The sequence below is a fragment of the Mycteria americana genome, chromosome Z, assembly GCF_035582795.1.
Source record: "Mycteria americana isolate JAX WOST 10 ecotype Jacksonville Zoo and Gardens chromosome Z, USCA_MyAme_1.0, whole genome shotgun sequence".
In the NCBI taxonomy this organism is placed as follows: domain Eukaryota; kingdom Metazoa; phylum Chordata; class Aves; order Ciconiiformes; family Ciconiidae; genus Mycteria; species Mycteria americana.
This window is the reverse complement of record NC_134396.1, coordinates 3,793,861-3,816,822: the sequence shown is the minus strand read 5'-3', so window position 1 is coordinate 3,816,822 and position 22,962 is coordinate 3,793,861. Positions and strand designations below refer to the sequence as shown.

Here is a 22,962-nt window from a genome sequence, read left to right as displayed (position 1 = left end):
CACGTACACCATTCCACTATGCTATGCGTGCATTTCGGTCACTCTAGGCTGCAGACTTTGTTTTAGCAGTATTCATAAAGCACACAGACACTTTGTTTCTCCCAGGGGTGGCTACAGAGCAGAGGCTGCATGCAAAGACTCAGGAGTCATTGGACTCCAGGGAAGTGGGGACAGGGGACAAAATGCAAACTGTGCACACAGGCAACACAAGGAGTTCCAGCTACTCCACCACTCCTCTTTGCTGGGAAGGCTCTCACTGCAGCTAACGCCCTCAGGGGGCTCCTGCCAATACAAAATGAAGATCCTCAAAGCTGTTACTGGATCAGAAGGCAAAACAAAACATTGGCAATGGGTATTAGCCCATCATAAGCCTGAGATGCTTTTCGGGATCTGTACTTCCCATTTATAATGCATCTAAAGAGATGCAGCAATCTATACTTGTCCATTGTAGCAGAATGAATTAAAGCAGCTAGTGTTTTGCTATCAAACAATCTGAAACTTCCTAGAAACCCAACTAAATGACCCTTGGGATTTTGGGATTAATTCCTAGCTCTTCATCAGGATTATCTCAATTGCTCAGCAACCCAAAGGCTAGTAGCAAGAAAGCTTCCTCTTTATCTAAATCTCACATGAAGAATTCCTGCCAGCCTACATAAAAATGAACAGGTAGAAAGTAGATGTAAAAAAATCAAAATCCTCATCTGAAAGATGCACTGCAGCTTTGTCTCACATCATTCATTGTTGAGAACTAAGGAGCACGAGGACACGCATGCCCTGACCCTGTAAGAGCAGGACAAGAGAAGGGGAAGGGCAAAGGGTGCATGGGCATTGTACAGATACTGCTAATACAGGAGTCTTCACCTTGAGAGTTGCCTGGGGCACCCCAATATAGGGTAATGATGGGATAGCCCTGAAAGAGAAATAGGTCATTGTATTTTCACTACTGCTGGTTTAGTGCTCCATTTCCACCGGTATTAGCTAACTTACACTAATTGGAAAGATACTCATTACTTTAAATGAGCCCCATTGTACACAGTTTAGAACACTTACTACACTTCTTGCTTGCGATTTTAAGCCAGTAATTGAAATAATTTTCTTAAAAAAGCTAATGAAGTTGAAAAGACTCCCAGGGCCACCATAGTTACCAGATCAAGCCCTTCCAAATCTCAGCTGAAAGCAACAGCAGCTACATAAATGCCTGAAGAGCCATTAGCTGTAAATGCTGAACCAACAATTGACTAATTTAAGCATAAAATAAATTACTTTTCTTTCTAATTCAGCTCCTCCCCCCATAAGTGTTTCCCCTGCTATTCTGCAAGGCATTCCTTTTACTAGAAATAAAGCAATGACAAGAAGTCCAACACCTGAGAGGAGAAAAAGATGACAACATCAGCCCAGCATTAAACTACCACAGATCTGAAATACAGCCAAGGCAAACAGTGAGTATCAGCTGCAATGTATCACAAGACCACTTCACAGCAGCAACAGCAAGGAGACAGGCACAGAGGCTGCAAAGAGGTTAACCCACCTATCAGACAGATCTGGAGAGCGCCTGCTCTCTAGCGAGCACTGGCAGCTTGTCATTTGACTAGACTCAGATGTGGACTCTAGGTCAGTTCGGCCACTCACAGTGGAATCTATGCTATCGTATCGCCTTGGAAGTAAATAGAGCAAGAGCAGGGAGACAGGGAGGACACATGGTTACACAAAATGAACACTGCAAAGAAAAGTTAGTGCTTAAAAAAAATCCGAGGGGAAGACGTGCTATTCTGAAGTCAAACTGGCTGTTGGCAGCAAAACACACTCCAAGGACAAATAAGAACAATACTTGTTATCCTTAGGAGAGAGGGGAATAAAATACATGTCCTTCTGTCAAAAGAACACAATCCCATGTAACAGCTGATAAAGAGGATAAGAACTTCTCCAGCCAAACCAAATGTTGTTAGAAAGAAACCCAGGCGTTAGTACAGCCAGTTTCAATTGAAGCATTGTGGCATAGACAACTTTTTGCCCAATTCAAAACAGGTTCTAGCAGAACCTTGTCTCATTCCTCTGGGTCTGCCCAGGACAATCTCCTACAAGCTGTTATCGCTTCAGCAATCGCCAACTGCAGTCTGCCAGGAACACTGATTTCATCAGGTGGCTGCCTGGTCCACAGCACTTAAGAGCTGCTACGAGCAAAAGTCAAACACGTTTTGGTTTTCCAATGCTCAGCTACAACCGAGTTTTGAAAATATTTAAGATTTACCCAGCCAGCTCTTGTTAGAAATAGCTTTCTGCTAAGAAAGAGAATCCCACATAGCTTCTTTGGAAAGCTTATTTGCATTTTCTAAGTTTTAAGATTAAATAGGTAGCACAACATCTTGCTGGGCATGTGGAAAATGCACAGGGAAACAGGAATGCTCGGAGGGAATCAATCACCATCTAGGAGGTGCCTTCCTGGAGTGACAGTAATTTTAGACCAGAGCAGACTACAAAGCTCTGAAGTTTTTAAGTAAACTTTATCAGTCTAGATCCTTTCATATCAATACCTTCAGGAAACGAGAAAAAAATACACATATTCCATCTGGTATTCTTTAACAATTCAAACTTGAAGTGCTTCTTTGGAAGGTCTTATAAACACATTTATCCATTAGATACAGTTAAAAGTTCACAGTCTCCCCTCCAAGCAAGGTGAGCCATAAAAGATTACTTGTCTTGTCAACACTACCCCAAGAAGTCACATAACTGCAAGAACATCCAGCCACCACTGGCTTCCGCAGCCTGGGGGCCCAATACCACTGTTCAGCTTGGCTCTTCCACAACGAAAAAGCTTCAGATCATCTTCCCAGACTCTCAGGAAGATATTCAGCAATTTTACCACTGCAAACCAGCAGTACAGAATAGCATGGGAAAAGGAATAACTTGGTTATATAAGAGAGAGAGAGAGATATATATATATACACACATATATATTTTATATATATATATATAATGGACTAGGAAAAGAGCACTCAAAATGACGTCACACTGTTGTAAATGCATTTTGTTGGCACATTTGCCTCTGCTGCTTGAAATCTCAATAACAGTAATAACATTAAATGTTACCATTAAACTTCAGCTTTTACCATTAAAGAACATAAGGCATAAAGAGTAAAATTTAGCTTCAGCCACACACCCTTCAGGGCAACTGAATTCAGGTTCAGGCTTCAGGAAACAAGAACATTCTTACCAAGGGATATGAGGTAGAACAAATCAGTTATAACACATATAAAACCCTGCACCTCTAACTGTGACAGAGTTTAAGCAACTGCCTCTTCCTTCACACTGAAGGCAGGAGCAGCAGCATGGCCTGACACACCCACTCTTTACCAACCTGACCAGCACTGTCCGAGTTCTTCTGCTTTGCCCTTACACTTAACTCATCCTTTATTTGGAACAGCAGTTTTGTAAAGTTTCTACAGTTCCTAGCACAACCAGCTCTCGTTCACAGCCATTGTAAGTTAATGCTGTAATGCTTAATACTTAAAAAAGATAAAAGCATTTGTGAAACTACTGATTTATGGTCAAAAAGCTAATACAGAGCAAGTAAACTATCTTTCATACAGCTCAAAGGAAACCAAAAGAGAAAACACACTATTCAACAGTGCTACATGATAACGGGGGGGGGGGGCGGAACCTAATTGGTTACAGACTTCCTTCTTGAATATGCTGTTTTGGCAGAGCTAATAGAAGAACAGGAGCTAATCTGAAACAAAATAAATCTGCCCCAAGAAAGAAACTCATAATAGGATAACTCTGTTAGACCATGTTTCACTGGCTTGGGAGGTACACTCACGCAGTGGTACCAGAACAACCAATAACCCAGTGCTCTGGCCTTCAAAAGGTAAGGTGAAAGTAGAACCAAGAATAAATTACCTCAGACTTGAGCATATCTTTTAAAGGTAATTCACTAAACTGCGGGATCTGGTGTAACACATAGCCTTACGGGTTTTTCCTGTTTGACAGCTGAGTCCCAGTGTTAACAAAAACATGTAACACCTTCCTATCAGAAGCCTTTCAGATCCCTTGAGCTGCTCTCCTCTCCTAGCACGGCACCTTCAGGGTCTGCTGTGGAGAAATCAATGGGAAAAGAAGAGCTACCCAGAAGACAGCACCCACCTGATGGCCACATGTTCCCGATAATCCAGATCATAATTTTGTAGGGAGTCGGCACAGGATTCCCGCAAGACCCCTTGCTGCTGCAGGCGTGACGGTACAGTGAACTGGTGCACAGAGGCATTGGGCTGCGCAGTTGTGTGGTACGGAGGAGGAATGCTGTTACTTGTCTCACTGCGATAGTCGCTATCTCGATCATCCACAGCACTGTCAGCATCTTCAAAGGCTAAGAAACAAAAGCAGTTAAGGGCACAGCTCTCTCAAGTTGCCTTGCTGGGACAGTGAAGCCCATTTAGTTTTTAAAGAACAACAAAAAAGGCTGTTTCTGCTATGGATGGATCTCCACCTGGTAGCTGGTTATAACCTCCAGTTCTCTCAAGTATGTACCAAGAATTCCTGCGGTCGCCTCTATACCCTCCTTTCCCTCTTCCTATTTTAGAAGTTTGTTTCTCTTTAGTCATTCCTAATAAGCAGGTTAAGACATTTTTATTTAAGACCAAAAAAAAACCACCCCAACACCGAAAATTTCAGCTTCTTTCAAAGCTTGTTCCTTTCTGCCAAAAGGAACATTTAGACGTTGGAAAAAAAATCCCAAAACATAAACATTCCTTTATGGAAAGGAGCTCTTTCCTGGGGACTTTTCAACCTTTAAGCTGCAATACTATTTCCTCTTCTCAGCATCCTTAACCAGTTCTTTAGGGTTCTGGATTTTTTTTTTTAGTGCTTTTTTTTTTTTGTAAAAGTATTAGTTTAATTTAAGAGAAACTAATGAAAAGCACTCAGTAGGAAAATTAGAAGAACTGGGAGAGCAGCTCTGCTTATAAACAATTATACTACTTCTTACAGGGGAAAACTTGCTACATTTAACACACAGAGGTACATTAGCTTAAGTTTAGTAGTCAACACTAATGACAGCCTTCACAAAGGAAAAAGCTCCTTTCCAATGAGTCTCTTTCCCTGCAGAAACACTTCTGCTTGCTAACCCTTCAGAAAAAGAGAACGCAGAGTTATAGTAAGGAAAGGTATCAAAAATACAATATTGATGTATGGCTGTGTTTGGCTGCGCAGAGTGCAATGTTATCTTTGCAAGCTTAAAGTGAAACACACACTGTACGGCAGTGGAGTGCACTGTTAACATGCTTGAAACAACGGAAAATAAGGATCAGCCATTATTCACTCTCTCCGCCACCAAAAGCCTGTCAAAAAAGGACAATCAAATTAAAGCCCCCTCTGGTAAGTTATTCAATCATACATGCCCTACACAGCCATTCACCATGAGGCTGAACAATAAAGTGAAAGTGCTGTTTTCATGCCAGATCCTTAAAAAACACTGAATTTAATTGCTGAAACTCCAAGGAGATGGAATGCAGCATCAGGGAACACCTTTTTCTTCCACTGGCAATTCCCACACCTCCAATTCAATTTCCATTTTTTTACTCCAAGGTAAAGTTTGTTCTTAGCAATCTTTTCAGTTCCTTCTCACCTGAGTAAGATTATATAAGTTCCCTAAAGTGGATGGAAGAGGAGAAAACAACCCCAGCAGAAAACATGTCTGCAAAATACAAACTACTTGAAAAGCCTGGCTCTACTCTCTTAAGTACAATCAATTCAATTTGATTGTCCACACTGAAAATGGAGTTGTCTCCTGCTTTTTAGTAGTTTAAAATGCTGCATAGTTCTTGTCAGTCTCTAGTCAATTGAATAGAAATTAATAGCAACCATATACAGCTATATTCAACTTTATTAAAAACACAATGTCCATGAATTTTATTACAGTTCAGTGCTTAGGAGAAACACTCAAGATGCACTACAAAAAAGTTATTTGATATGGTGAAGTGCCAAACCCCTCTGAGAAGAAGCACCGAACTTCCAGTCTGTGGAGCAAGGGATGATCTATTTGTAGATCACAAGGCACATACCATCTTCAGAAGGATAACAAGCTGTTAGTCAGCTGAGCAATGTCATTGCTGTACACTTGAGCCATTACCACCTCATGCATAATAATTACTTTTATTGGGACAGAAACACTGTTTTGAAGAGCTTTCTAATGCCTCACTTTGCTGCTTGACTAATTTCTTCTTCCCACCCGATATAACTCTAAGGTAAAGCCTAAACAACTCTGGTATGATGCAAAGTTCTTCCAGCTGTGGCTGCATAATCATTCTAAGCACTTGTAGGGGCTTAAGGCAGCTCAACTGAATTACAGGTTGGGGATCTGGTAAAAGACACCAGACCAACAGCTTTAGGGATAAACAATTTATCTCACCACAACAGTATAATAATAAATACAAATCAGTAGTACAATTACCTGGGTCAAAACAATAGTGAATCCAGTAACTAATACCGGGCTAAACTTAGTATCAGAGCATGCAAAAACTTACACAATTACAGTTATCATGCAGCAGGAAGCAGGACACAGCTTCTCTGGGTCGGCAACTCCGCCCAGCCGATGGGCTCAGAGATTTCCAAACTCCCCAATCAGACCGTTGCAGAAGCACTATCTGGATTTGTTAACCAGTCATCGCATCTCACCTCTGCACTATCAAATGAAGATTTCCCATATGAACCACAGTATCTCTAAGCAACATCTAAAAATAGCTGATTAGCTTAAATGTTCATCAAACACTTACAGCATACATGTTTATAAAAGGTGGCACTAGAATTTCTTGCAGTTCTTACTGGTGTTTAGCACGAGGAAGGCTCTTAGACGTCATGACACAAAATGCCTCCCCAAAGATATGTTTAAAGGATGCAAGGCTCCAGCTTCCGCAAACATCTATGAGGCAGGAACACATTGATTCTCTGATGTATGCACCATGTCCTACAGCATCCATAGATGTTAACACCAGGCAGAAATCCTCAACTGACTCATAAATAAAGGCCAGCTCCAGAACCTCTTATTCATGCTGAATTGCACCTACCCTATGAGCAATCTCACTTTATTTAACAGAAGTGTTCACAAATGAAGACATTGCTCAGCTTGATTAAAAGCAACAAAACCTGGCCGATATGTGGCTTACAGCACACATTACCTTTGCAAGAAAGTATACTGTGAAATGCCTGCACATGGTGACGATCCCATTCATTAACATACTTGACACTTAAATTTTATTTAAGCAAGTGACTGACAAGAACTTGCAGAAGCAGCTCTGAGAATGCAGCATCCCTTCAAAAGGAGGGGTCAGGCATGACAGCCCATGTTTCAGCAAAATATCCCTCACAACACACGTGGTGTGATAAATTCAAGCACTCTCTTCTTAAAACAGATGATACACCAAGTCTTCCATAGGGAAAGTTGTAGCTTAGCCTCAGCCTCTGAAGATCAGTTAATTAATAACAAGATACATAACAATAAACATAAAAAGTCAGTAATTGTTTTATCCCAGTTTGAGAAATTTCACATGTACCAAAGAGCTGTGAAGGGATGAAAACTGTTTCTTTGTCGCTGGACCCACTGTGTAGAGAGTGGGGGGTAAGGCTGAAGGGGCAGGGCAGGTGCATGCTGTTCATGTTTAATAATTGAATATTCATGCATATAGGCAGCATAAGAAGAAAACCCATTGGACAGTCACATCACACAGTAGGATTTTACAAAGAGTGGGGAAAATCAAGAAAGGAGATAGCTTCTCTGAAACAAACTGCCTCCTGGAAACCCTGTTACTCCTCCCCACTCCTGCCTCCAGAAGTTATTACACCACTGCTGCAGGGCAGAACACATACAGCTTTTAATATACTGACCTCAAAACCACTTTGCACAGTCCTGTCACGACAGCTCTAGCAGTCACATTTATCCTCTGGCAACTTTCTTTACATCAAGCTTCAGGACAGGAAGGAAAGCTAACAGCAAAATTATTACAGGTGGCTGGATGAATGCACTTTCAGAAGTGTTTTTGTTCTTTTAAGGTCCCAATGCATAGCAGGAGCTACTCTCAAAAGGCTGCATTCAGTTGAAATTGCCTCCTGCTTTTCTAGCAGTGATGTGTCATCAGCCACTGGGAGCTGGGGTCCAGTCCCTAAGCTTAGTTATGCTCCACAAACTTGAGCAAAAACTTGGACAGAAGCAGTAAGTGCAACACACTCAGGCTGCACACTCGGGAAGAAGGAGGTTCACAGAAGGTTCTGTATCCCAAAATCCCCACTACTGTTCCAAAATAAGCCACCAAGCTTTTCACAGCTTTTTTCTATTTTTATAACGGTAGAAGAAAGTATACTAACTGAAGGAATGACTTGCAGTCCAAGCGCAGAAGAGATCTCTGCCAGCTCCACACCAGGGCCTTTGCAAGTCACTTTCCCCACCCTTCATCCATTTAAATTGCTTTTCATGATACCTGCCACCAACTTCTTTCCACAAGTCTCAAACCCCAATACTCCACCGTCTATCGAACCATCAGTCACTTTTGACAATCATGTACACTTTCTGAAATCTTATAATTAAAATGCAGAGAAGTTTAAAGAGGACTATTGAAGTAACAAGAAGGAAAAAAAAATCTGAAAAGGACACAAGGGCATTTTTTGAGGCTCTTCTATAGCTCTCGATTCTAAAAATCCAAAAGCTTTTGAGCAATTATCTAAGTGCAACTTTGCAGATCATTAGTCCATCCTATTGCCCTCACCACTTAAAAATACATTCGAAATTTGCGTAATTTTAAGAATGCTAGTTAGCAATATTCAGTCTTCAGTTTGAGAGCTCTCATAACCTTGTTTTTCCCACTTGAAAATACTTTCTGCTGCTGAAACACTCAACAGTCAAGAACTGGACTGCCAGTCTGAAGCGCAAAGACTGCCTTGAACGCCTACCCTAATTCTTTAAGTCTCTCCCTTTCCTAAAACAAAACCAGGTCAGCAGCACAAGATGCCCCTTTTCTAAAGCACCTGCTGCCCCACTAGTAAGGCTCTGGGCTACAGCACTCCTCTTGCAAGAAGCTCTCACCAGGAAAAAGTCTTCCAGCTATCAACATGCCGTTTCTGCTGCGTCCTTCTCAGTTGCTGTTGCAAGTTTACAATTTTTCATTACATTGCCAAGCTAATGAGGTTCACTTGGAAATATCATCAACACTGGCCCAAGCCAGTATAAGGATGCTAACATGATTTCAAAGAGGACGGCACAGGAAGGAGGAAGTAGAGGGAGGGAGGGAGCAAGGTCCATTAATACAAGTACCTTTTAAAATAAAAACACCACACACCAACACTCCAGATAAACAAGAGAAATACTCTCTGCACAGCCCTCCTAAATCTCTGACTGACCAATGCCTAAGCATCCCACTTCGCTCCCAAACACACAAAATTGAGGAATAAAAGAAAGTTATTTAGGACACTAATCTTTGTTTTAGTAGAATACAAAAGTTTAGTTAATTCTCAGTTATCCTAGCACACTTCTGAGAACAACCCCAAACAATTGAAACATCCAATACTGACAGTGTGAGGAAGTTGGTCAACACTGTTGATGCCAAAAGAACTTACGGTTTGATCAAAGACAGGAGAACAAGGAGGACAAAACATGTTGTGGGAGGAGAAACTGGGAAGTCACTGGTGGAAGACTTCTAAAGTGCAGAAGAGGTCCCTGTGTGAAATGCACTGTAACATTAGCTGGACGTTAGACTTAAGTTACTTGGCTGCAGTAAGAGTCTCCTCTCCAAATTCCATTATGTCAAAAATGGAAAAGCATCAGGCAGAATCTCCTCCCTGCTGGCAGTGGTCAAAGTGATCTTTCTTTGCATGCTCCCCTCAGCAACACCCTCGGTCTTGGTTTTGACACAGGGAACAGACACCTTTTTCTAAGACTGATGGATCCTTTGCAGGTTTGGTAGGACTTTGCAGGTCCTACGGGCAGTAGAAGCCATGTACTGTGTCTTGAGCAGAAGACTCGCCTGCTGGAACCTGTAGGACTTCCAGAAAGTGAAGATGCCTCATGCACATCTTCTGGAAAAATTAACAAAAACTTTGCAGCCTCTGCAGAAGTTATCACACCAGTCTTCAGGTGCAGGCATTAGCTCTACAGATCACAGACAGCTGCGGCATCTGAGTTTTATCTTTCCAAGGCTGGTAAGCACTAGTTAAAGCAAAGCCCTACCACTTTTGCCATGATACTATCTCACTGAGCTTGAATATGCTACAATACCTACAACCCTTCTGTCACCCTTCTGGAGTGCACCAGCCATTTCTGCTTTCACGTTTGCTCCTATTTGTAGTATTTGGAATTTCTGTGATCACTTCTAGCATATCTTTGCATCTTAGTAAAACAATCCCTACAGATTCCTTTGTGTTTTTCAGTTACTCCAAACATTGATTTGGGCTTACGAAGACCAACACAAAAGATGTATACAAGCAGAAAACCAGAATCACCTTTACAGGAAAAGAATAATAGTCCAATTCTGCCATCTTATCCTCAAAATTCCAGTAAAAGGCACAAGCAACTCATTTAAAACATGGCCAAACAAAGCTAAACAGTCAAAAAATGAACAGCCATCCATCCATGCAAATATGAAGATTCAGTGAAAGTAAAGAAAATACAACGGAACAGATTTTCTATATGCATGAATATTTCCACTTTCCTTGTAGTGGAGCATGCTGCATCACTATAGGATCAGAAAACTTGCAAGAAATAAACTGTTACGTACTCAGCTGCTCTCCCCATCCGAAATAACTCCAGTTGCCTGCATGTAACACAAATGGCAGCAAAGAATAGGAATGGAAAAAGAAAGCTTAGAAAAACAAACCACAAGCATACTTTTCATGTATTTAAAATGCCTCATAGATTGCAAGCTTGAAAATGTAAGAAAATTTTTTCTTCATAAATACAACATTAAACTTATTTTGGGGCTCATTCTTCACTGTCCAGTTTGTTTATAAGATTCTGAATATTAAGATCACTATAAACTCTAGGAATTACTAAGCAATCATGCATTTATTAATACAAGTAGACAAAATACTTATCACACTACTTAGCAAGAGCAGTTAAGCACTGTTATTTCCTAGTACACACATTATCAGGATTACAGACAGAATGTCACAGAAACCAGAGTCCAGTTAAGAGCAGTATCTGATTCTAGGCTAAACTGTGCAAGTCAAGTGGCAAAAGTTGCTTCATGGTTCCACTTCTGCCCCCTTTCCAGAGCAAAGTTAACCCAGTGGTGAAAGCATTACACCAGTAATCATAGCGTGAAAAACTATCTGTGTGCATGTAAACTAGCATTAAGTGAAGAGTACTTTCTTAGCTAGATATACACACTGGTAAAGAACTTCAGAGCTCTCACACCATCCTAACGATGCAAATAATCACAAGTTAATTCTACAACAGTAAGCAAATCTCTCCATGTTAAAATTAAAGGTAACAACAAATTCATGCTAAAGCTGAACTGCAAGTTGGTAAGACAGCCAAGTTATTACTTATCAGTGTCCATGTTGTCACCTCAAGGTCATACTCAGTATGATGGAGGCAACAAACTACTACATACAACCCTCACAGCACCGTGGAAGAATGCACACAATTTGCAACTCCAAGAAAAGCTTCAGAAACAGCACTTCTAGAAGATGGTGTATAAAAAAACAGTTTAAAAAGTGAAGTTTACGGGAGTGTTGATGCATAAGTGCAGCTGGCAATAAACAAATCCTTCACATGAAGGCAGAGAACAAGCGAAAGCTTTCTGTCCTGGCTACCAGCCTCATCTCTAGCTCCCAGCCAGGCACACATTTCCAGGAGGGAGATAGCTCAGGGGATTCAACAAATCCCTCCCCCTGCCCTCATTAACAAGACTCACAAAGTTAGAATGGGCTACATCTTGCTTTTAGCTAAGATTGCCAAAAACAGTTCTGGGGAAGAAAAAAAAAAAAATCTTTGTCCTAAAAAATCACCATCAGAGTAGTACTTAAATAAGCAATAACTGGTCCTGGTGAGTAACTTGGCTTCCCAAGGGTTTAGTCCCTACGCACATGTACTACAGAGGGGCTCTGTTGCCATTTCAATTCTATGGGAGAAGAAAAGGTGGGCAGGAAAAAGAAAAATAGGCACAGATGTGGACCATCCCAAGAAAAAAAAAGGCAAATCAGGGTTTAACCCTCTCTTCCTATCTGGGAAATAATGGTGCATGAGAGCTACAACCAGGTTGCTCCTTTCTTCTCAGACATAAAAGGTTTACAAAGCAATGCAATTCCTCAGTACTTCAGGGTCCCTGGACTCTAGGCTCTCGCACACACGTGTGGTGCTTTGCACAGGCACAGCCATGGCTCAAGCTTATGTGGCACTTCTATTATCTAGTAGAGCTTCAAAGGTAGGTCATTCCCTTCCGAATCCTACAGGAGTAGTTAGAGGAAAAAAAGTAACACATGTATGTTTGCTTCCGTCAATAAACGAAGCAGCTCTGACCAAGTACGCGCATGGAACAAACTCGATATTTTTTACCAGGTTGATTTAGAAAGAACGACATATTAAACTGGTATAATGCCAAATACATGCAGTTTCCATGGAGTATAAAAGGGTTATTCCTCTCCTGTCCACAGGAATAACAAATACAAACTTTTTTCTTGTTTACAGAACTTAACAAGTGAGCAAAACTGAAGTCCATAGAGTTGAGCACCAGCAGACTAAAGTCTGAGACATGACAAATGTTGCTTCTCTGGTCCACAGTAGCACGTGTGACAAGCCACCACCTGGACAGTGCATCTGAGCCAGCTATGCTGGCAAGATGAAGATGTACTCAGATGCATCAGAAGCCTGCCAGGACCCACCAGCTAGTGTTTACATGAGTCTCACCACTGGGCTATCATCTCAGGCTTGTTTTTTATGACAACAAAAATCCACAGATTGCCTAATGATCAGCTTTGACAGAGGCCTGAGTGTTTTTCAGGGGAAAAGGAGAGGAGAAAGAGAAACATGCAACCAAGCTGGCAAAGAAAACAGAAGTAAAACACATATAGAAAACAGAGATGGGAAGGAGAAACAACCAGAAGAAAGGGTACGGAAACAAGAGGCAGGGAGAGCAGGAGCATCAGAGAGGGACATGGGGAGAGGGCTGAGAAAAAAGAGCACGAAGTTGACAGAACTCTGCACTGAGCTTTAATTTGCTGTAATAAATAGTTCACATTAAAGAGAAGACAATTTCCTGTTAATGTATAAGTCAAACAATAGCTTATGTTTATCTCCTTCCCAAAAATCTCAAGCCACTAACACATGGGATAGCAACCTCAGCACCTCCTTCCATCAAAATGTTCCTATCTCAGGTAAACAACAAGAGGCAAAGGAAGCCAACATTCAGGCATTTGCAGTCTGGATTACTATTAAAGATACAGAAAAACTCTGCAGTGGCACAACATTATTGCACTCAGACTACCTGCATGTCATTATTCACAAATGAATGCACAGATAACATCCCAAAGCAACTGGGGAAGAATTATCAGAAGATACTATAAATTCCCCAAACCAGTATGCAGATCAGAAAAACCACAAAGGAAACAGCCTACTTGTCCTGCACCTTTTCCCAAAGATAAAACGCCCACACTGACAGCCTCTGCACAAACCACTGTAACCTGCATGGATGGAATGAGTGGCTCTTTAAAGGAAAACAGAAAGCCTGACCCCTGAAACCAGCTCAGACTGTTCTTAGCCCTTGTTTCCTTGACAGCAAATGGTCCGATGGTTGGCACAACACTACTCACAGTTTCAGACTGCAACAAGGAGAAAACCACCAAGTGCTAAAAACAAGCCTCACAGATACAAGGTCTGTCCTTGGAGTAGAAACATTACCACCTCCCATAGACAAGAGTCCTCAAACTGACAGTGATATCCCTGTGCCAGCTGCTTACCTATCTACCTTTCTGCTACCAAGTTCCTTATGAACAGCATGAAAACCTCACAAACTTTCAGAAGCAGATTAGAGACTATTATTTCCATGCCTAAGACAAATAGCAGTCAATGCTAAGCAGGGCAGGGTGGAGAGATGAGCAGATGCCTTTAGACACCAGCTCCTTACCCTCCAAGTTTTCTCATATTGAGAAGTTGGGTCTTGGCTAACCAGGGCATGCTACAACTAGAGACTAACTGGGAAGGCAATGCTGCAGGAGCAAACAGAAACAGATGCAATAACAGAGAGTAAGGGATTTTCAGCCAGAATCTCGAAACTCTGCTTTTGTTTGTTTTTACTAACACCCACTTCACTTCAGTGTCTAACATTTTGGATAAAAGATGAATTTATTAAAGATTCAACACATATGCTGCTTCATTTAAGATTCAGGAGCTAACAGTATATATCTCGGTCCTTCAGCATAATCGCAGAAGACCTGGGCTGCCAGTCTCGATATTTTGAAGGTTAATGAAAACAGAATTTCTTCTTAGCCTTTTCAAGTTGTTTTTCTGCTTCATAAAAATAATATGCATAACCTCAATTTGTTAAGAAAAAATCCCTTCTGGATCACCTTTGGGAACAAATTTATGCCTGTACAAACTTGAACTGAAAACACCAAGAAGTCCAGACAGATAGAAAATGGAAAGTTGTAATTCTAAAAACATAAAACAACAACATACATTAACACTGGAATAGATGATACAGACGAGTCAGACTAGTTACTCTGTGTGCTCTTAAATACCAACAGTGTGTGTCTCGGTTATCACATTATTTTGTATCCATAAGTTTCAGTACTCAAAAAATGAGGTTTCATATAAGCCTCCAATTAAGGACTAAGCGATGCCAGCAGCCTGCTGCCTTGGAAGCTACAACATTCTTGTCGTTAACACGTTTTATAAAGCACATCTAAGTTCCCACAGTTAGATGAACATAACATATGCTTGTTCTGTGTCTCAATTATGCAACTATTCAAGGAGGAACTCCTCCTCCCTGCTTCACACTGTCAAGCCTGGATCAGCAGGGACACTGTAGAAAAGCAGAATATTCCATGTTTTTAATGCAGTCTAATTTGACTTCCTGTGTGCCATTTTGTTTCATTTCTGTTTACGAGTCTCTGAGAGTGGCTGGGATGTACTATCCCTGTCAGAACATTATTGTTTACTGCTGTCCACTGCTTACAGTCATGCTGATAAGTTATCTAATCCTCCTGTTCTATCCCATGCTGAGCAAAGACAGAGAGCATCTAAACAAGTTTATAAAAGTAAACTGAGCTCAGGAAATTACACTATATTTGGTGCTGATAAAGTACTGTTTATAGAATACAAACAGAGCTGGGAAGGTCTTGGTCAGTTCTTTCTTCTAGGTTTAATAAACCTCCTTTTCCCCTGGCTAAGACCCTCAACACAGTGCAGATTCCATAAAAATGTACATTCTTTCAGTATTCAATGTACTTCCCAAAATTAAACATGTGGTATCTTACTGGAATAAGCTTCTAAAATACAAAACAAACGTTGAACAGCTTTTTAGAACAAAGCCAAGTTTTCAGTAGGATGACCAAAAAGGTTTTACCACAAGTACCCCCATTTCCAGTTCAGTTTTGGAACACCACAGATGAGGGCTAAGACCTCTGCACAAAAGGAGATGAGAAAGCACAGGAGGGAAATGAGCTAAAAGGAGCTGACAGAGACCAGGACAGGCATTAGAGTATGACACTAGAGTACTCTCCTTGCTCACTACTCCCTCTTTTTCACCACAGTTTACTCTAGTTTAGCATTCCGCTTATGCTGAAATGTTGGAGTATTTTATTTCACTAAATGAAATGGCCCTTCTGGCCACCTTTACTATGGCTAAACAAAATCAGATTGAGAGCTGAGAATTTAAGCAGGGCTTGGATCACCATCAAATCATTGAGAGTATCCACTAAGTTATTATAAGCTTGTACAACTCATTAATAGTGAATCACCTAACGTTACATATATGCATAACAGCAAAGAGGAATATAATGTTCTACAGCAGCTGAGATAAAATATTTGGTGCCTTTTTTTCTTTTGATTTTCAATCTTGTACTTTCAGTACGAGCCTCATCACTCAAGGATACATATTTATGGCTTGTGTATAAAGTTGAGCAATAATTTTTCTATCAGTTTAAAATCTTTAATTTTTAAAAAGGTTATATTCCACTGTGGTAACAAAATTAAAATTAATTTTCTGTTATAGCTATGACATTAAAGGATGACTAATAAAGTTCCAGAGTCCTTAAAAAAAAAATCCCCAACAGAAAAAAAAAAGCAGCAGTCATGAAGAGCACTAAACAAATTATGAAACCTAGAGTGATTAACCAAGCATTTACTTTTTTTTGATCGCTGCTTATAGAGACGCATGTCCGTATTAGCAGTGTTTGGCATTTCAGGAAGAGCTTTAGGTCTGGGGCTTATTTAAAAATTCAAAGCTTTATTTCCTTGTCAACACCTTTCAGAATACAGCACGTACTCTAGGAAAACAACAAACAACAAAGCACATTTAGAGGATCAGCAACAAAACCACAGATCTGCTCTCCTCTAGAGTTCAGCAGTAAGTCAAACTTTGTTACTGTATAATCATCTAATATAGCCAGTATTTTTATTTTTAACTTCCATTTGCTGAGTACTTTTCCTTAGACATCCACTCCTGAAGTAGCAGCTTTATCCTAAAAATGCAGGCAGACATTTTAAAGCAAGACCTTGAATCTGTGTTCCTTCAAGCAGACCTACCATGCCTTCAGCCAGCCTAGGCAGTGAGTACCACAAAGCCACAAGAAAATAAGTCTTCCAGATGGGATTGATCCTAAACAAAGAGGAACAGGAGCTGCCAGTCACCCAGAAGCAGAGAGGCCAAGGAACTCGCTTTCCCAGCCCGTCAGCAAACTACCACAAAACAGCTCATACAACGGTTTCACTTGTACAGACAAGAGTAATTTTTCCTCTGCCTAGCTTAAAAAAAAAAAAAAAAAAAAGTAATTCATGTGTTCTGTTTTGAATTACACTTACACTGAACATTTCTTGAGGACTGTTGTAAGGCTTGGTGTTTGCACTGCGGCCAGTAGTTTTACTCTTACTAGAGCACAGCTTTTCAATGACTGCAGCAGGATCTTTAGTGTCACCTACCCTTGAGAGGGGTAAAATAATCATTGACCTCTTCCTTACTCTTCCCAAACTTGCCTGGTCTAGAGATGCTGTAGGTAGCTGCTGACCTCTGTTGTTTCTAAGTGCAGAAGCAGGCTGCTAACCAGAAAAAAAACAGCAAGAATCTAGATGTATAGCATACATCTCTACAACAAGGAGGGCAATATCACCTCCCAGCAATCGCAGCCAACTATGCTGCCTGCCACTGCACTATTACAGATCACACATACTGCTCTCTGAACAAATAAGATGGTCAAATTCTGGCCTGCTTAAAAGCATTTTGATGCTGCCTAGCCTTGAGAGCCTGGTATAGCAGATCATTTTTTCATATATTGTTACCAAAGAGAAAAAAAAAATCTCTTATAGGATGTCATTTCAGCACATTTGCTGCCATAGGGTCAGCTCACCCAGTTGAGCACTGGAGGATGGCAACCAGCATCTTCTTTGACTAGAATAAACCACAGGATTCAACAACAGCACAAGATGGCATGCTCAAACAAGTGCACATGTAACCTTGGATGGCTATGACTTCGTTCCATGAAAACAGGCTTCAATGCATATCCTGCCAACCAAGCTCTTTAAGCAAGAGCTTTATCCAGCTGCCTTGGACCCACAGCCTGCCCAGATCTGTGCGCTTGGTGCCACTGCTTCTGCTACAACCATATTATCTGTGCTGTGGAAATCCTAGCAGCAGGGTTTGATAGCTCCAACCCAATGGCCCATTAATGGCAGCATAAAGATGCTAGTATCCACAGTACAGCACCCTGAACATAGAATCACTGTGCATGTTATCAGGGCTTGCTGGGGAGTTGGGAGCACGGAAGGCAGTCATCTGGCTTTTTAGCAGACAAAGTTCCTCATCAGTGCCATGGAAAACACCATAATCTCAGCATTAGAGTCAGTCTACGCAGAGGAAGATACAAGCCTTCCTGATGCATCAGTGGAACTTGAGCTCCTAAAAAGAGAACTAATGGGCATCAGGAATGAAACCTCTCAAAGTTAGCCTTTGGTACTTTTGAAATAGCAGTGAATGTGTAGCTATTAACAGAATTTTGCCTTACACATTTTGCAGAAATAGATTTCTTCAATACTAGTGTTGACCATTCTTTCCCACAACAAATTGATCTGGCACCGAATGACAGCTATTCCTGTAATGTGTATAAAACATTTTGCTAGTTTTTAAGTAGTTAAAAGGCTGCTTATGTATCTACAACAAAGCTGTAGCATTTTTTTCCTGCATGCATGCACACACACACACATACACACATTCCAGATAGCATTTAGGGTTCCTTCTTATTCTCCTGTCTTGCTTCTTTCCCTCTGATCTGCTGGAAGACCAAGCACAGACTAGCTTTGGTTCTTTTTGCTGTATAACAGTGTATCAGAAAAGTTATTTCTTTCCTTGTTGCACCAACTCACAATACAGAGCCAAGCAACAAATTTACCTTCTGAAAAAAAAGAAACCCAACAAAACCCACCATAGAAAAAATACCCCACAACCCCGGTAGACAGGGATTTTACAGAGCAAAAGACATGCAAGACAGAACTATGGTGCGCTGTGGTCTATCAGGGTCTTACTGTGAACAGAGCAACATCACAGACTCAAGGAAGTGGAAGAAAAAAAAAATACATGCAGAGAAGGGAGGATAAAGCATTCTCTGAAAGATTATCAGCCAAAGATAAGAGGACAGACATAACTGGTTGATTCAGTGGCACTTAGGTTATCTTTCCCCAGAATCATACTGAACAAACTTGCTCTCTTCCAGATTTGTAAACTCCCTGACCAAGGTATAGGGCAGTATTTACAGCAGCTGATATTAACTAAGACTGCCAAGTCTTTTCCGCAAAGATACAGAATACCTTTCTCATCCCAGTTTGCACGGTGTCAGCTCCAGGTCAGAGCTGCGTTTAAAATACTGACAGAGTGACTCACTTATGTATTATAATGGACTTTTATGTTGCCAGAAATTATTTTGAGCGTACAAGGAAAATAAATCTATACCTACCACAATAAATAACTTAGAGCTTATTGACTCAATGAATGCCAAAGTAATCAAATAACATTTTTTCAATCTGCTTCATTTAAAGTGAATTTCCAGAAAATAAAAGTTTGCTTTCTTTTTAATTTACATTCCATTTCAGGTTGTGGGTAAAAGCCAATATGATGATGCTGTAGTTATCCAACAATGAGGTATCAGGAAATTAAGAATTACAATTACATTTACTAGAAATGCAAACAAAATGCATCCATGGGCACTATAGTGCTTTGCTTATTGCTTGGGATCACTGAAAGTTAAATCAATTGGAAGGATGTGATCTGTCTGGGGAAGAAGAAATATATAGGGAAGCACAGAAGCTGAGAGGTAAAAATGAAATGGCTAAGTATGATGAAGAAACAGGCAGGAAGTGCTAAAATCAGTAGGGCTTAGAAGAGACTGCATGTACAAGAACAGACCCACCTGTTTCATTTGAGAATCGGTAGGAAGCCCGAATCCCGCATTACCTCAGAAATCATGGGTCAGACTCTTCTAAGAACAAAGCAGCATTTGAGACTGTGAAAGTGGGTCTGAAAGCTTCATCATCTCTGGAAAAATTACAGCACCTAGTCTGGGCTGAGATTTCCCATGGCACCATGCCAAGGCAGCAGCCCACACATGACCAGAGATGAAAACCCACCCTCACAGATCAGATAGTGGCTTTCAGACACAGCCCAGCTTTCTGCTCTCACACCCTGTTCCATCCTTCTCCCCATCCCTACTCAGGGGAAATAACAGAACAACTTGCACCCATGCAGGAGATGGTTGGTCTCAAACCAACCATGAGACAACGTGGTGTGAGAAAGGGACCAGACAGGGATGGAAAACACAGAAGCAAAACAGGGCAAAAATATAATCTAATTTTGACATGTAAGGACTTGTATTTCCCCGTTTAATGAACCTGACCCTGCCTGCTGGAGTAGGATTTTGTCTATCTAGAACAAAGATGCCAGAAGTGTCTTCTGAGAGCTGCAAGATGGCTAAGCAGGACACCAGTGGCATGTGCAGCTATACCATTATTTCTTGAAATGCAAGCTATATGGAGTGTTTTGCTGCACTTTTGCTCTACAGTGCATCAGGTTTGAAGATAACTTTGTATTTTTTAGGATTTGGGAAGATATTTTCATGGGGCACAAACGACTCACACTCAGGAGTTTTTTTGCTCCTCCTAGATACCTAGTCTATCGTCCAGCGGATTGTGTCCTGCTCCCAGCAGCGATCACATCTCATCTACCACATCGTGATGGAAAATTGGATGAATCTTACAAATGTTCTTGAGGATATTTTTATTATATCTAAAAATATATCCATCAATTATTTACCCACATGGTAAGTAAGAACACTCTGTACTCAACGTTTTTTAGGTTTGGGAAGGACACCCACCCTGCTCCTATGTAAAAGGGAGTTGAGCTCCTGCGTCATATGCAAAGGTCAGGTCAGCTTTCAATAGAGACACAATCAATGCATCTTCTGAGTTGAATTCTCGAGTTCCAAAGGACTATGCTACATTCAGGCAAGCTTACAATTCTTACGCACAGATTGATGCAGGCAGTTCATTTTTCAAAAGTACTTCTACATTAAATTACTATTTTATATTTATCCATGTAAATAATTAGGTATTCATAGATGTTGGATACTTGCAGGCAGTTGGTAAGGAAAAGTACATGCAGTGCCACAAGCTTTATTGAATTACTAGAAAATTCTTAAATACATTAACCACATACTGCTATTAAATATTTAACATCAATTCTAATGACTGTTTTAAATGCATGAATGATTAAATTAATTCTTATGCGATATTAATTGTTCAAACCAGGGGCCTTCAATTAATTATTGCAAAAGGTCACTTTCTAGCAAGATGCAGGCTGTTAGCAGGCAACACAAAAAGGGCAGCTGCAGTTCTCCTCTTTACTATGTCTGTTTGCAAGAGCTGATTTGGTCCTCCAGGGAAGAAGAGCTACAAGAGCTTGAGGATGTAAAAGCACCATGCTGTGGGAACAGGTGCAGCTACTTTCCCTACACAGAAGCATTCCTCCTAATTTACCCATACATCCCAATACTTCAGAGAGTCAATCAAACCAGCCTCTCTCGAACAAAAGCAAAGTCCAGGGCACGTAGCCAGGAAAGTAATTTCAGCAAATAACACATCCATTTCTTGGACACTTCATATCAGACTGTTTTTCTTTGATCTTTTGACATTAGGGGTTCTGCATACTATGCTAGTATGATTTAGTCAAATATTAGTTTCTCCAACAATATTTATTTGTAGGCTTTACAAATCAATTGCACCCTTCTCACTATTTAAAAACAAACAAACAAAAAAATGCTTTATTCTTTACATACACTCTTTTTAAAAAAAAGGTGTTACCGAGCGTACCACTGCCAGAATGCTTTCATATAGCTTTGTACATGTTCCAGCTAAACAACACATTCAGATTTCCTAGGCGATTGGTTAATGTCCATGTTTTGTTGAAGACAGTTTTAAGATAACATAATAACAGTATACAGATAAATTAATTCTACTCAAAAAAGGTAAACAGTAATTAACAACTCCTAACATTAACAGCTTTGTAGCGATCCTATAATCAGCCTAATGGATAAACAGCCTGCAAAGTGTAATATGCACGTCTTACAGGATTTGAAGTAGAGGATAAAAGATTTGTTTAAATTATGAGACTTGAATTTTATTAATGTTGTTGCCAAAAGTAGATAAGACATTCATAAGAGACATCACTGAGCTTTCATCTATTGTATGTTAAAAGCAGTGTTTCAGAAATCTAATTTTGCAGACCATCAGATACAGTATGTCCTAGGTTATTTTTCCATCCATGTTTTCAGAAGCATAAAAAAATGCAAGACGAGATAAGCAGAAATTAGTAAAAATATTTTTTATCCATCAACACAGCATTTAAAAGTAATATCAAAGAAATTAGGCATCAAGTACACAAACCGCTGGGCTAGGCTAGTACAAGACTACCGGCAGTACCTGTCTCCATCTATTCTCCTCCTCTTAAAATTTCATTAAAAATTCATAAAAATAGTATTCAACACATTATGTTTAAAGAGAACATAGCCTGACTTAGTTATATGAAAAAACTCAGTGTTTTCTTACTTGCATCAATATTAGAGGGGTCTGACAACCTAGGTGACATTGAACACATTTTGTGGTCCTATTGCCCATGAGGACACAAGCAGGTTAAAGACTCAATGCTTGATTTCACTTTCTAGCATCAGAAGCTTTAGACCAACATTTTGAGGGGCACAGTTTTTCATAACTTGCAAAAGTTACTGGCTTCACAGAGATTTAAGTACTTCTAACAAGAAAATATTGTTCAGATGTACCATCGCTTGATAACTAACCAAAGAAGGAAATAAAGTACACTGAAAGAGGAAAAAAATGTTGAGGAGAAATGAAGTCTAACTTACAACACTGAGAAGCAGCACTGGGCAATGGTTTCTTCTGGACCTCCTCCTGAAAGGAATACTAAAGGAGAAAAAAAAAAGAAGGAACACAGACCAATAAGAAAGCAAATGGTAACTTTATGAAACAGCTTTCAAAGTACAGCATGCCACAGATAAGGGAAAACATCCCTGGTAGCGTCAAAGCATTAAATATTCTCTTTAATATCCATATTCAACCACACTCCCATAAGTCTCCTCTTTTTTCATGCCAAAACCAGGTGTTAAAAAGTGCACATCTGGTTAAGGTGAAGTCTGCTTTACTACAAGCACAGGCTCTGTTCTCAATTCTGAGACTGTTGTCCCAGACTACAAGACCTCAAATTAAGACAT

The 22,962-nt window shown here is 40.3% G+C and overlaps 2 protein-coding genes across 2 annotated transcripts in view; one reads left to right on the top strand and one right to left on the bottom strand.

Moving 5' to 3' along the window:
• The window catches only part of PIGO (phosphatidylinositol glycan anchor biosynthesis class O), a 500,143-nt gene that overhangs the window by 343,072 nt on the left and 134,109 nt on the right, over positions 1-22,962 (top strand). The window lies entirely within an intron of this gene.
• The window catches only part of UNC13B (unc-13 homolog B), a 221,834-nt gene that overhangs the window by 150,110 nt on the left and 48,762 nt on the right, over positions 1-22,962 (bottom strand). The window contains exons 7-8 of the mRNA XM_075488247.1: positions 22,597-22,654; positions 4,141-4,363 (exon numbers count right to left, since the gene is read on the bottom strand). Coding sequence (XP_075344362.1) covers positions 4,141-4,363; positions 22,597-22,654 — 281 coding nt within the window. The remainder of the gene's footprint in view (positions 1-4,140; positions 4,364-22,596; positions 22,655-22,962) is intronic.